This window comes from Podarcis muralis, chromosome 6 (genome assembly GCF_964188315.1).
Source record: "Podarcis muralis chromosome 6, rPodMur119.hap1.1, whole genome shotgun sequence".
Taxonomy (NCBI): domain Eukaryota; kingdom Metazoa; phylum Chordata; class Lepidosauria; order Squamata; family Lacertidae; genus Podarcis; species Podarcis muralis.
In genome coordinates, this window is record NC_135660.1 from 97,055,404 (window position 1) to 97,070,843 (window position 15,440).

The 15,440-nt window shown below is 46.7% G+C and overlaps 1 protein-coding gene across 5 annotated transcripts in view; it reads right to left on the reverse strand.

Annotated features, from left to right (window-relative positions):
• The window catches only part of SCUBE1 (signal peptide, CUB domain and EGF like domain containing 1), a 190,793-nt gene extending 176,377 nt beyond the window's left edge, over window positions 1-14,416 (reverse strand). For all 5 annotated transcript variants that reach the window (XM_028728733.2, XM_028728732.2, XM_028728731.2 and 2 more), the window contains exons 1-2: window positions 14,265-14,416; window positions 9,153-9,275 (exon numbers count right to left, since the gene is read on the reverse strand). In XM_028728733.2, coding sequence (XP_028584566.2) covers window positions 9,153-9,275; window positions 14,265-14,361 — 220 coding nt within the window. In that variant the 5' untranslated portion in view covers window positions 14,362-14,416. The remainder of the gene's footprint in view (window positions 1-9,152; window positions 9,276-14,264) is intronic.
• Between the last annotated feature and the right edge of the window lie 1,024 nt (window positions 14,417-15,440).

Consider the following 15,440-nt stretch of genomic DNA (forward strand, 5'->3'; position numbering starts at 1 on the left):
GCCATGCACCGTTCAATCCCAGCCTCGCCTTAGCTGGTGAGACTAGGATCAAGGGGCGTGTGACTGCCGCACCCTTCTCACATCACCCTCCCCGGATCCGAGCCTTGCAAGGCTGCTTGGGGAGGGTGATGTGGGGACACAGCAACCGTGTGCCCTTTGACCCCAGCCTCATGTGAGGCTGCTGCGTGCCCCCCGCCCCCACCCCAGACGGCATGGAGACCTGCTCCACCGCTGCACAGCACTAGCACCAGCAATTACACTAACCATGGTTAAGGCCAAGAACCCTGGTTGACTTAACCACCATTAAGATGGGGAACGGCAGAAGATCCGCTACCAAGGATCAGAGCAGCTTAGCTAACAGCAACCAACACCCATTAAGATTAAAGGAGGCAGTAGCAGGCAGAGACTCCACCCTGCAGAGTCCCCATGTGACAGGCAGGCAACTCAGCCAATCACTGCCATGGGCTTCACAAAACACCTTAGCTCATTACAGTGTAGGTTTAGTGACAATTTTCTACTAAGTTCAACAGTTGGGTATGTTCTTATTTTTACTGCCCCTTTCACCACAAAAGTTACATAGCATCTTTTTTTGAAAAATAAGAGGGTCCAAGTAGTTGTTATTGTGAACATTCCCCGCTCAAATTCAGTAAAAACTTTACCTCTGGTTAAACAAATTCTAAACCTTGCAATTCATCACCAGGGAAGGGGGGCGAGGTGGACTACTACAAATCTGTTGGAGGCTTGTTTTGTGGAGAGAAAATTCTCCCTCCAGGAAGGTTATACAGCTATATGCACCCTTTAAACATCACTCAGGATCCACAGCAGAACACAATGGGCAACAAAAAAGAAGCTTTGGCCAGTCATACTATATTGCTTCTTCATAGGTTTAGATGGAAAACGGGAAACAAACCAGAAAGCCATTTGGAACAATCCTGCTCAATCAGACAGTATGATTCATTTACAGAAGTTCTGGTCTAAAAGGCATTTAGATACCTACTTGGAATGGCACACCAAACGAATTCTTTTGTGCTTTCGGAGGTATAACCACAACTTACAAAATGGTTCTAAAGTGTCTGTGTCTTAAAATACAGCATTAAGCAGAAATCAATACTGCCATGCAATTTTTGCCTGTGGTTTGGTAAATTCAACCTCCTGGCCACAATTTTAGTCTTCTCTTGTGGAGCAAAGGAGTCCTTCCCCCATTCCCGCCAGCTTGCCTTGTGACCTTCTCTCCTTGCTCCTCAACGTACATTTTAAGAACGCAAGAAGAGCCTGTTGGTCCAGCCAATGGCACATCAAGACAAGAATCCTGGAGCCACAGCGGCCAACCAGATGTCAGTGGGAAACCAGCAAGCAGGATTCGAGCACTAGAGCAGCACTTGCCCCTCCTGGGGTTTCCAGCAACTGGTATTTCAGAGCACTGCTGCCTCCAGCTGTGGAAGCAGAGCAGAGCAATCAATAGCCCTACATCCGAAGGATTGCAGGAACACATTTGAGAATATAATTTCTCTTTGAATTAATGCTGAAATCCTATGCACATCTGCAAATAAGTCCCCAACCCCCAACCCCCCAAAAAAAACCCTGTGCTATTTTGATATGGTGACTCCCATAGGATGACAGAGGAGAAACAGGGGGTGCAATCACATAAGATTCAGACTGAATCGGTTTTCCCACATGCACACTGACTGAAATGTCTGGCACATACCTGAAGTTCTGGAAGAGCCTTTAAAAGGTGTAAGAGAGAAGACCTTTCCCTTCTCTCCCAGACATTCTATGTGGAATGATGCAACAACACTGAGCTTCCTAGAGGGTTCATAGGAGGACCTGTGGATGGAAGATGCCTTTGGGCAGAGAGCAGGGAGGGGAGATGGGAGATCTTGCCATTACAGTAGGATTGGGCTACACGTGTTTTAACATAACCAGAAGTTATTTTTTTCATTTGACAGAGATTATTTGTTATTGGTTCGTAAACCTTGTTTATGTGTGAACCCAACTACATACAAAATGATTTTGCCTGGTGCCTAAATATATGTAATGAAGGTGTCAGTCAAGTCTCCTTGGGGAGAGCATTCCACAAACAGGGAGCCACCACAGAAAAGGTCTGTTCTCATGTGCCACCCTCCGGACCTCTCATGGAGGGGGCACATGAAGAAGGGCTTCAGATGATGGTTGCAGGGTCCTGGATGGTTCCTACTGGGGAGAGGAAGTCCTTGAGGTATTGCAGTCCTGAGCTGTATAATGCTTTGAAATGGGCCCCAAAACTGATTGGCAGCCAGTGGAGTTGGGCTAGGATTGGCGTTACCAGCTGAAATTTCTGAATTGTCTTCAGATGCAGACCCACCTATGAAATGTTGCAGTAATCTAATTAACACAAAGCTGACACATCTCACACACATGTGCAACAAAATCCCTAGAAGGCTATTAAAATCAAGGTCTCAGATATAGAACGTGTTCAAGTTTGCTCAACTTCTCTTACCTATTCACTAGCCGATGCTAAATGCCATCCTGCGTGAAAGTTTAAAATTAGTCATGCAAATTCCATTTCATACATAGATTTCTGCAGGGTAATCTCTTACTTTAAATCCATACAGAGCCCTCTTATTTTGAGTAAGCCAAGGTATGTTGGGACAGAAATAAAGGTATGCATTAAATAAGCATGGATTGCAGCCAGGTCTACCATTAAACAGAAATCAACTTCTAAAATATGGGTAGTTTTAAGATGCAAGGAATCTTTTGATGTGGCCAGCCAGCCCAGCTACACTGCTCAACGCTGGGAACACAGCCTCATGTAGCTATTGCCTTAAATAGGTTTTCCCAGAGTGTAGAATTCATTCCTTTGAAAACACTGGGGTGAGGTGGGTGGGTGGCTAAGCAAGGCTGCATAAATATTCTGCCTTTGTTCTCTGTGAGAGAGGGTAGCAAGGCTCCCAAAGAACAGAAGTTCCAGGATTCTTGAACACTGAGAAGTGGACATTCAAAAAAATATGTCTTGTCAGGTTGGAGTGCAAGACAGAAATAATATGACGACCACAAAAATGTTGTACAAGGGCACTTGATCAAACATTTTCAGTTGACTTGGAGAATATGAAGTTTCAAAAATTTTATTTTGTGGACTTCAAGCAAGCAATCTTCAGGTCTCTAAACTTTTTAATAGACTGATCTTATATTGTGCTAAACATTTCAATACGGTTTCAGCCTCTGAGGAGAAAGACATTTATAGAAGCACTAACAGCATTTACAAGCAAAGAAAAGCCACATGTCGTATTTACAAGGCACTGTCGTGTGGCACCCTTGATATTAGTGTTTGCCAACAGGCAGATAAATCTGTGTAAAAGGTGTTTGGGAAGGGAACTCGTACACAGTCTGAAATAGTTAATTTATGAAGCACCTATAAATAAAGATATAAAGATCTTGAACAAATCTTAAGATTATCGATTTAGGTTCTGGTGCGGCTGAACATTAAATTTGCCAAAAACATTGAATTCAGAATTGAAGCAGTAGGAAACTCAATAAACAGAACTAGGTGCAGTGAGGGGTGGGAGAACAGGAGTCTGCCCAGGGGACAAATTCCATTATCTCTCCCATAGCCCGTTTTGTCCACCTTACCAACATTGTGAAAAATTACCATCATAGTAAAGGTAAAGGGACCCCTGACCATTAGGTCCAGTCGCAGACGACTCTGGGGTTGCGGTGCTCATCTCGCTTTAATGGCCGAGGGAGCCGGTGTACAGCTTCCGGGTCATGTGGCCAGCATGACTAAGCCGCTTCTGGTGAACCAGAGCAGCACACGGAAACACTGTTTACCTTCCCGCCGGAGCGGTACCTATTTATCTACTTGCCCTTCATGCTTTCGAACTGCTAGGTTGGCAGGAGCTGGGACCGAACCACGGGAGCTCACCCCATCACGGGGATTCAAACTACCGACCTTCTGATCGGCAAGCCCTAGGTTCTGTGGTTTAACCCACAACACCACATGCATCTCACCATCATAGTAGTCAAATGCAAAAGGTAGAAACATTTCATCCACAAGAAGAATATTGGCTGGGAATGCCGAACAAGCTACTAACGCAAAAATACAAAAGGGCAGATAGACCTAACATCTGATGTCCTCTTTAAATTTGCCTACATGGTTTTCGGACTCAGTGAAATCCAAACATGGTTGTACAATACCTGCTGAAACTCTCATCATAACCACCACTCAAATTACAACAGAAACAACAACTGCAAAACTTACTGTCAAACCATATGGCCTACTCGGAACCAGCACAACGCGCTCCTTATCTGAAGCCAAGAGATCAGAAGCATCTGTTCCTTTCCCTCTCCATAGGGAATTCCCAGTGCACATCTCGACATGTGCCATAATCACAGCTACAGTGGTACCTTGGTTTGCAACCGTTTTGGATTACAACCATTTTGGATTACAACCACGTCAAACCCGGCAGTGCGTGTCCCTTTTTTTGGATTACAACCCTTTTTTTTTATTATAACCCCTTTTTCTTTTTTTTGGAGGCCCCAATGGCAAAAGCACGCCTTGGGTTACAACCTGTTTTGGTTTACAACTGGACCTCCGGAACAGATTATGGTTGTAAACCAAGGTACCACTGTAACACCAACAACAACCAGCTTGGTTTTTTTAAAAGTAGATTTCCATCAGACGCCCACAGTGGGGGGAAACACAAACACACAAAGCATTCTTTGCACCTCTATCTGTGGCAGTTTTCGCATAGGAGGAAAAAAAGAACTAACAAGAAAATCCAATGGCTCTTGCACCAGTGTAAATCCCAACCCATTCTCACCTACACTGGTGCAAGAGTGACTGCATCATCCTGAAAGTTATCTATCCTTCCTGCCTCATCAAACTCGTGCTGCCACAACTGGTACCTCTCAAACCCTGTGCTCCACCAGCTTTCACTAATATTGCCTCTTAAGCACAACTTACCTGGTGATGGTCCACTTTGCACTACGGTCTGCAGGTCACGCAGTGCAGACTTTCAAGACTACTGACTATGTTAAGCCCACAGAGGTAACAGGGAAACACCTGAAACCATAAGGTATCATTGTTTGGGGGGTTTTGTGGGCTCGGGGGTGAAATAAAGCAGGATGAGCACTTCCCCCGTTGCTGACTGAAATCATTGCCCCATAGTGCCAGACCTTGGCGTGCACTTGTCCTAGCCAGCAAGGAACTCCCAAAAGTAATTCCAGCAGCCACAGTTTTCATCTGCCTTTGATCGTCTTCTTGAAGATGATGCACTGTTAGTCCTCTCTCCATTCAGAAATAGATCCCAGGGCAGGTCCCAGTTATTTCTTCAGAGCCTGCAGGTTCCTCATCCTTCCTTCTCCAGCCAGCCTTCTCTCAATTTATAGCAGCTGCAGCATAAGGTCAGAGATACTCCCAGACTGACTGCTCCTAACAGCTCAGCAGAATGAGCTGGGAAGGCTGAAGGCCACACAAGGCCTCCAGACGAACTGAAAGACAGGGAGATGCAAGCTGGTGGCCTGAACCTGTTCCAATGTTGCCAGCTCCACTGAAATCTTCACAGATCTACCAAAATATATGCCGATCCAACTCAATACCTGAAAACCTCTGAAGCAAGATTTAATGAAAGGGTTGGGTGAGAGGGGTCTCCCTACCTCTCCATTAAACCTTGCTGCAGATGAGGGAGCTTCACCAAGCAGGCAGCTAAACCGATGGACGAAGAGTCTCCCCACTCCCCCACTAAGCCTTGCTCTGGGCCATAGCTGTCAACTTACAGATTTGAAAATAAGGGACCGGCAGCCTCGAAAATAAGGGATCAGCAGCCAAAATAAGGGATTTTGGCTTAGCTTATACAGAAATCACACACTCATGGAGCCATGCTGCTTTGGCTGCGACCGACTGTGTTTTGCAGGGGGTTGGACTAGATCAGTGTTTCCCAACCGGTGTTCCGCGGCACACTAGTGTGCCGCGACACGTTGCCTGGTGTGCCGTGGGAGGGAGGCGGGCGAGTCGGGCGGCGAGAGGCGGGGCGGCGGCGGCGAGGATCCGCGTCGAGCCGGGGGCGGCTCCGCGGTGGTGGTGCCGAGGTTTCTCTCTCCATTCTCCCCTCACACACACACACACAGGAAATAACACAGGATCAGCTGACAGGACCCGGCCAATGGGGCGGCGGCGGGGCAGCGCGCGCAAAAGGGAGGAGCGCGAGACAGCGGACGAGGAGGAGGCCGGCATGTCCGGGCAGCAGCAACAACAGCAGCAGCAGCAACTCCCGGCGACGGCTCCTCAAGCCCCGGGCAACCCTACTCCCTCACCGGCCTCGGCCGCCCTCCTGCTCCACCCGCCGCCGCCTCCCCCGCCGCCGCCGGCCACCTCGGCCCCGCCGCCGCCCCCTCCTCCGCCCGCTATCGCCGCCACCACCACAACAGCCGCCGCCGCCTCAGCTGGGCCCATGCCTGCCGGGAGCGGCGGCGGCAGCAGCAGCAGCAGCGCCCCGGCGCTTCCCTCACGGCGGCGACCCGGCCCTGAACGAGCAGGAGAAGGAGCTCGTGCGTCCCTCCCGGCGTGACGCTGCGCGCTGACGTCACGGGGCTGTAATGGTGGTGTGCCTCGAGATTTTTTTCATCAAACTAGTGTGCCTTTGCCCAAAAAAGGTTGGGAAACACTGGACTAGATGATCCTAAGGGTCTACAACTCCCACCAAAGAAGAGTGGCAGACAAAACTGATGAACGACGTCCAGATGGCAAAGCTTACAGGCAGAATTAGAAACCAGGAAGAGGACCTCTTTTTTAAAAAACAACAACATTGATTTCTTGTGCCAGGGCAACAAAGTGCTTTAATTCTTTTCAGTACAAACATAGAGTTCTTGTATGAAGTTAAATCCCTCTTGAAAAATACTGAGTCTGGAGGCACCCTTAGAATATTCCAACTGTCTAATTTCTTACCACTTTTGGATTTTATGAGGAATCTCCAAGCTGCTAAGAAGAAATTATTTCTTCACCTGTACTTCTTACATAACATTACTGAAAAGAGGGCCAGATGGGAATCTGACACTTTCCACCTGCTACCCACACCACATGTCAGTTCTACACTGGCTCCGGATTCTCCCTGCTTATCCAAAATTTCCGTAAGATTGGGACATCGGTGTTATTGTTTCCATTTATAAGAAGGTGATAAAAATCTGATCAATAGTGTCTATCATGTCATAAGCAGATGTCAAGGTTATTCCCCCCCCCCTTGTGTTCAGATGTTACTGAAACAGCTGCTAGTAAAATCAGAACACCTGATCGTGTCTTGGTGATTTAGATGGTAATATAATAAAAAAGCTGGCTACTTTTGCTTTTGTGGTAGTGCCTGTATGGCTCAAATAATTTGAAACTAATGTAGTGTATAGCTAATTGAGAAAGGAAGGTGTACTTGTCATTTGTTCAATCGTAATTTTGTTGTGTCTAAACAAATAAACCTACTTACTACTGATTTGCAGCACAAATGGTAGAGATTTCAGGGCCTGAAATCCCTGACAGGATTAATATTTTCCCCAAGGACAAAATATGCCTGTTTTATCCCAATAGCCCACTCACTCTTGGTTTCAGTTGACAATCACAAGGATGTCATTTTGAGCATGCACTTTAATCCAACTCTTTCAATATTTTTTTGAAAAAATAGCAGACATGTCTCAGAATCCAACACAGGAGCCACTCTAGAGGACCCCTCAGTTATTTCAGTTTTGTACACTGCTGCTGCTTATGCAGGCACAAGAAGCATCTGCAACTATCCATAGTGTATGGAGGGCACTAGGAAGGAGCTACAAATGGCTGAGGCAGAGAAAATAGGCAGGACAGTGAAGCAATGCAAAACAATTGCTTCCAGAAGTAAATTCTAGTAAGAGCATTATTTTTCTGATTCCCCACCTTTAATTTTAATGAGCCTTTTTTCTTTCTTTTCAAAAATAGAACGTCTTTTTGTCCCAATCAATAGCGGATCATTTTGACTTTGCTTCAGTAAAATGAAAATTGCCAACACTGCTGTTCGGTGTTCTCCTTTGCAGAAAGCCCTCAACTTACACAGGGGTTATGTTCCAGGGATCACACCTAAAGCCAAAACAGTGTATGATTCAAAACACATTGGGTGCAACAGCAGGTGGGATTGCCAAAGTCGTTTTCCCTGGACACCTGCCCCTTTTTTAATTAAATAAAAATAAAATAAAATTGGCAAACACATAAAGCTGAATGTGCACAAGTTAAACGCATGTAAGACACAGGCTTACTGTACTGGCTTTCCTAACAACAATAAGCTAATCTCGTGTATTCAGTATTATCTTAGTTTTCCTAGTGTTAATTAAAGCTTTCCTAGAAGTTAATTAAAACAAAACTATTTTACTTTATCCTACTTATCAGCAAAGCTGTGTGCATTCTGCAATAAAAAAAATTAAGTTATGACCATACGAATAACACACGTTAAGCAACTCTGCAGAATATATTTTATTCTGCAAAATTTGTCGTAGTTCTGCTAGCCATGGGGGAGGTAAGGAGCACTGCAGGCGTCTCTCTGGCTTCTGAGACTGTAGAAGGCACAGTGCTAGCCTAACTCCGTAGCCATAAAATCTAGAAAGTGTTTTTGTTTTTATTCAAGAAAAGAAATTGTGTTTCTTAAGAAACTGGAGTATGCACCCATTGCCATGTTCTGTCCCTCGATTTCATAGAGTGCAAAAAAAAAGTATGACAAAACATTGGCTCATATTTCAATGTATAGCCCTGCTCTAATCTGACAGATTAAAAGCCTGTCTCGAAGTAGACCATTAGCTGGGCACTATTTCTGAGAGGTTCAACTAAGCCTCAAATGGAAGCAAGCATATGGCAAGGAAAATTAGCCACATGATGCATGCAGAAATTTGGTGTGTGCATGTGTCTGTACAAACATACGACTTCTAAACAAAAGCCACCTTGGGTTTCCCAGAAGTAACTTCAGAGTGTAGGATGCTGCAGTTTAGATACAGAACAATTAACAGAAGCAGCAGGAGCTTCTTTCCAATAAACACCACGATCTGAGGATAAGCAGCTGTAAATCTGCATTAATTGTTTCAGGAATTCCACTATTTACAGAAGCACTAGCAGAGTAAATAAAATGGGGTGGGGGTTGGGATAAGTTTGACATAAATAAGAGAGCAGCTAACCTTACCTTCACATTGTTTTCCTTCTCCTTTATAACCTGGTTTGCAAATGCATTTGTATGACTTAGGTGTGTTTTGACAAATCGCATCGATGTGACAGTCGTCTGTCCCTTCTGTGCATTCGTCAGCATCTGCATCACAGAACATATAAAAAAAGAAAAACAAGGGATTTCATAAAAACTTTTGAGAGATTCCACTTGGAAAATCTGTTCAACTGAGTTTGCTCCAAGTGTCACCAAAGGCAACCCAGAATTATTTAGATGTCACCACTGCGATATACACACCATAAACAAAACACAAATGCCTCGTATCTAGCAAGAAAGAGCTGTAGGCAAAAGAAAACTTAACCCTCGTGAATTGATTTTTTAAAACATAACCTGGCTCTCCGTGAAATAGTTGGGCATCTTTTGAAGCCATTGGAATGTGCATCGCTATCCAGTGCCATGACTTGTAATGTTTGACTAGTTGCCTGCCACTAAAACAGAATGAAGACCAAAATCCAAACTAGGTTTCTGCCTTAGAAACACACTTACGTTGCCCATATTCATCACGTGAAACTGGGGACCACTTCTTGCATTATTTTTGGCAATGAAGGATGCATAACCAAGTACAAAATGCACGCAACTCCATCAAGCGAGACATGTGCCTGCAGTGTCTTTTAGTGGTTGTGTCCCTTTAAAATAGATGCAAGCAGAAATCGCACCAGTAGGCTAGCTTAGCAGGCACAGAACAAGGCGACAAGGCTGTGAGGCTCAGGAAGAGCAGCAGGGGCACCTGTCACCTGAAGCAGCCATCTCACTCTTAGCTAATGTTAGGGCCAGCCTTTCTAACAGGTGAATACTGCAGACAAATGACTGCAGATGCCTGTGAAAAATGCCACAAAGTGAAGTTTAATCCAGCTGAATAGCCTGCTCTCTATGAAGAGATGCAATGACGGCTCATACTAAGGAGCAAAACTAACGCAAGCTCCTTGATTTCAATCCGGCTACTCTCAGTAGGGTGTAGTAGGATGCAGCCCAATCAGATACACAACTACTCAGAAGCAGGCCCCACGGAGATCCATGGAACTTACTCTGAAGTAAGTGTGCATAGTATTGTAGCCTTAAAAGGGTCAGGTGTAAAAAGTCTATTTCCAAACGGGCCAACTGCCTTTCAAGTGAGCAGCCCTTCTGAACATTTCCCACAACTAACGGCATACAATGGATGTCTAGTGCATTATTATTTCCATGCCCCCCCAACTACTTTTTTTTAAGGGATACGAAATGCTGTACTGTTGCTGATGCTGAGAAAATTGATGGAAGAAAGAGCTAAACCTAATAAATACTCAGAAAAAGGAGTAAGCGGAAACCCATCAATCCACAATCCATGCTGTTTTACAGCATTAATTCAGGCAAGGGGGTCGGGGAGAGATATTGTCAAGAGAAACAGCAATCCCTGCGTAAGGGGGAAGGCACTGGGAATCAGCTGTCCCTTTGGAAGAACTTTGTCTTTGAGAACCAGGCCTTGGGAGACCTTGGTGCTCACGGAAGAAAGTGGCCCAAGGCTATTGATTACTGTCTAAATGTCAATCAGGCAACTCTGCCTTATAGCGAGAAGAGCCTTTAAATGGATTTCCTCATAATTTAATGCCAGAGGCCCATCTGTGGCTCTTTATCTTATTGGCTGCATAGCCTCCACCAGTAATAATGATATGGCTAGCAATTAACTGCCTAAAATCATGAGCCAATAAATGTGAAGTTTTAAATTTATAATATGGGGGGGGGGGCACAGGGAGAGCAGAAAAAGACTCCCCTACCATCCATGTGCAGTTTGTTTCATGCCAATTAGATTAACAGATCCTAAGAAAAGGTGCACCAAAGTGAAAAAGACTTTGATTGTTAGCTTGAAATCCTAACGCTAATTGTTTCAGAAATGCTCACTCAGCCATCTCCAGCGATAAAACAAGGATTCTTCAAAGTCACAGAGGAGGGGAGAGGAGGGGGCTGCTGAGGGGCAGCAGGAATAATCAGATATTGTGGCCAGGCACACATCAGAGAACTTTGCAAGGGGAAGGAATAAAAAGCAGAGGGAGGAACTGTTATTTCGGGCGAACCTTCTAAGAAGCAAAATTCTTAAAACACAGACAGGCAAGGTCCCTTCCGCGCTGGTGTGCTCCTAACAAAGCGGAGAAAGAAAGAAGTTTGCTCTCCACGACTGAATAGTGGCTTAATTGGTTTCTTTCTTTTGATTTATTTCAACTGCTCAAGCAGTTCAGAACTAGCTGTGGAGTTTTTTATTTTTTTAAAAGTTGGGGGGCAGGTTTCAGTAAATTTTTCAGGGCACAGTTCAGATCACATACACATGCCACTATGTATTCAGTCAGGCAGGGGATAAAAGTAGGAGGTGGCGCTTTTGTTTCAAATGCCTAAGTTCATACTTTTGACTCATTAAAAGGGGCAAGCAGCTCTCCCATCAAGCTCAGCAGAAGTGACAGCTGGGCTCCTTTCTAATGCCGTCAAAAAACTCAAACTGTGTTGAGCCCAAAGGGGACATTTCACAGCAAACCGAGGATGCCGGAGAGTCAGGCGTGTGAATGCCAATGAGTCAAATGGAAAGGGCAGATCCAACGGCGAAACTTCCTCTGCTGCACGGCTCCTGCTAGGCTGCTTAGGCATTATATTTTTAATCCCTGACCCCTCGCCATTTCTAGGGACAATGCTGGCTTATAGGGAAAGATGAATGCAACTAGATAGAATAGAATAGAATAGAATAGATTCTTTATTGTCATTACACAAGTGCAACATTGCACAAGTGCAACGAAATTGGATGCCATCCCTTAAAAACAACAAAAGCAAAACAACAACAACAACCAAACAAACCACATTCCAGCCACACCCACACCAACACCCATCAAACTCCCAGGTCACACTATCGAGTTACAGCATTCAAAAAGGCCACAGCTCTTGGATAGAAACTGTTTTTCAGTCTATTTGTCCTTGACTTGATGTTTCTATATCTCCTGCCAGAAGGCAGTAGTGCAAACAGACTGTGTCCCGGGTGAGATGAATCCTGCAGGATGTTGTTTGCTTTCCTAAGACAACGGGAACCGTACAGTTCTTCCAAAGATGGGAGAGGATGACCAATAATCCTTTGGGCTGTGGTTATGACCTTCTGGAGCACCTTCCTCTCCCTAGCTGTACAACTGGAGAACCAAGCACAAATACAGTATGTAAGAATGCTCTCTATGGAGCCTCGGTAGAAGGACACCAGCAGTCTCTCACTCAGATTGTTCTTCTTCAAAAGTCTGAGGAAATAAATTCTCTGCTGGGCCTTCTTCACCAGAGCAGTGGTATTTGCGCTCCAAGTCATGCCCTGATCGATAGTTACTCCCAAAAACCTGAATTCCGCCACCCTCTCCACCCGTTCCCCGTTGATATACAAGGGCTGAATGTCCGCCTTTTTTTCCTGTAATCCACCACCAATTCCTTGGTCTTAGCCGTATTAAGAGCCAGATTGTTCTCTCCACACCAAACACAGAGCCGCTCCACCTCGTCCCGATAGGCGGACTCATCCCCTCCTGAAATGAGCCCTACCACCGTAGTGTCATCAGCAAACTTGATGATTTTGTTGCTGGAATAGATGGCTGTACAGTCATACGTATAGAGAGCATAGAGCAGGGGACTCAACACACAACCCTGTGGTGAGCCGGTGTTAAGGCTAAGGGCTGTGGACATATGTGACCCTACTCTAACCCTCTGAGAACGTTCTGACAAAAAATCCAAAACCCAGAGACAGGTGGAGTTGGAGAGTCCAATCGCCTCTAGCTTGGACACCAGTCTATGGGGGAGGATAGTGTTAAAAGCAGAGCTAAAATCCACAAACAGCAGCCTCACATAACTCCCCGGCTGCTCCAGATGGGACAGAGCAGCATGGAGAGTGGTGATGATAGCGTCTTCTGTGGATCTATTTGCCCTGTATGCAAACTGGTAGTTGTCAAAAGTTGATTCCTAGGTCTGTCTTAATCTTCCTGATACTTCTGACAGAAGAACACTCAAAAAATAGTAAAACTGAAGTGCACCCCCCCCCCCAAAAAAGGTCTGCTTTTTTGAATGTGAGAGGGGTCCTGTTTGTTTGTGCACAGTATCACTATCCCGGCTGAGCCACCTCCAAGGTCAGGGAATTCTACAGCATCCCTCTGGATCAGAAGTGATTGAATACTCAGCTCCATGCACGATTCAGAGGGGCAGAATCACCTACCTACCCCCCCCACCCCCACCCCCCACAGAAGTTGGCTTAAAAGGGGCAAGGCCAGAGCAGTGAATCATGCAGAGACACAGTGGACAGCACCCTCCATGAGTACCTGGATGCTCGCAGCAGCATTTAATTATTTAATTAGGTTATTTCTCCCAGCGCAGTAGCAGGACACTGTTTGCAAACTGCTGTTCTAGGAGCATCCCTGACTTGTAAGGCAAGGGACAGAGACAGCTGGTCTCCACATATCATATCTCCAGCTAAAATCGCACAAAACATAAACAGAACCACCAAGACGCTCTAAATTTCTGCCGAAAGAGAAGGAATATATTTTTCTTGCGTGTTAACACCTACAGCTGCAGGTTCAGGCTATCTGGAAACCTACGGAGGGCCAGAGAAGAAACCCTATAGATATTTGCCACATTATATTGAACCCTCCACCCCCCACCCCCCAATACAAAGAACCCAAGTCAAAGAAGGGTCAGGCAACTATGCGAAGCACAATAGAAGGATCCTGTGAAAATTTGGCTGGAGCAGGAGCCTGGCTGGGAGGGGCGAGGAAAGACAAGGTGAAGTTAAGAAATCCTATAATGAACCTTTTTGCGCCGCTGCTGCTATATGGCAACTGGCTCCACTTCCCTGTCTAGACAGGTTGACCCCCCGGACACCGCGAACTGGGGGGCTTTGCATCTCCCCGCTTGAGGGGAAAAGAACTTTAAAGCGGAGCCTGAGAGACAAAGCTGAAAAGAAAGTCCTGCAACGAAAGCACCCCCCCCCCCCGCCATGCAACTTCTCCCTCTTGGGCGGCGGAGCTGCTGCTCCATCCCGGGAGAAGCCGCTTTCCCTCCGCCGCCGCCAAGCTGAGGGGGGAGCGAGGGGAGCCGCCTTACCTGGGACGCCGCTGGCGGCGGCGGCGGGGGCGAAGCTGCGCGGGTGCAGGAGGGCGAGCGCCAAGCCCAAGTGCCACGCCAGGCGCACAGTCCCCATGGCAATGCGGCGACCCGGCGCGCGGTGGGGCGTGCGCGGCTGTGCCCGGGGCGCGCTCGGCGCTGGCCGACTCGCCGCCGCCGCAGGAACGGGCGCGCCCACAGCGCCCCGCTGATTCGCGGGGGCGCCGCGCGGGGGGCGGGACGGGCCGGGAGGGAGGCCAATCGCCCGGCCGGGGGAGGGGCGACAGCCAGCTCGGGACATGGAGCCGCGCCGGGCAGCGCAGGGAGGGCAGAGGGGCCCGAGGCCGGGCCGGGCGCCTGAGTGAGGGGCGCTGCTGCTGCTGCTGCTGCCACCTCCGCCGAAAGCCCTGAGGGGAAAATATCGCCGAGAACGTTACTAGGAAAAGTTCTGCCACCTTGCTGCTCACTTGGCTCTTTTTGAATTTATTTTTATGTATTGCAATGTTATTTTTAAGGGATTATGTTCGCGGAATATAAAGCAAGTTCTGCTTCAGCTGATGCTTCGAGAGTTATTTCTAGAGCGTGCTATTACTCTGTTCTCATGGGCTGTTCAATACGGTGTAAATTGCTCGTGTGAAGTGTGACTTACTCGTCTGGGTCGGGTTCTTATCAGGTGCGTCGTCTTTGCGGATCATTCTGTCGCTGCTCCGGTTTGTCAACCGCCTTGTGCACAGCGACACAGAAAGGCGGAATACAAATAAGAAGTGAAATCAAAGCGACGTTTCCCTACCCCTTTCTCTCTCTCTAAAATGCAAACCACCAATTAAAATTATTAGTGTCAGCCGTTCACACTCTCTTGCTCTCCTTCCCAAGAAAACTCCCTTCACTGGCAGACCCTGCCCTTCATTTTTGCCCCTTGACCTGCAGTCAGAGGGTAAGAGGGGCTGCCTGCCTTACCCGACTGTTTGCAGAGGTTGCATTAGAGTATGTGCAGGAATGGGGTCGCCAACTGGTCAGCTAGTCTTGCTGTCTACCTTGCAATACCTTTTGCACAACCATCTGATAACTGCCAAGTGTCCTTGGTGCAGAGGTGATCACCTACAGTAGTTGGTTGTAACTTGCTTTGGGTTGCCTCAGGCAAGACAAATCAACTCACAAATTCGTAATAAATAATAA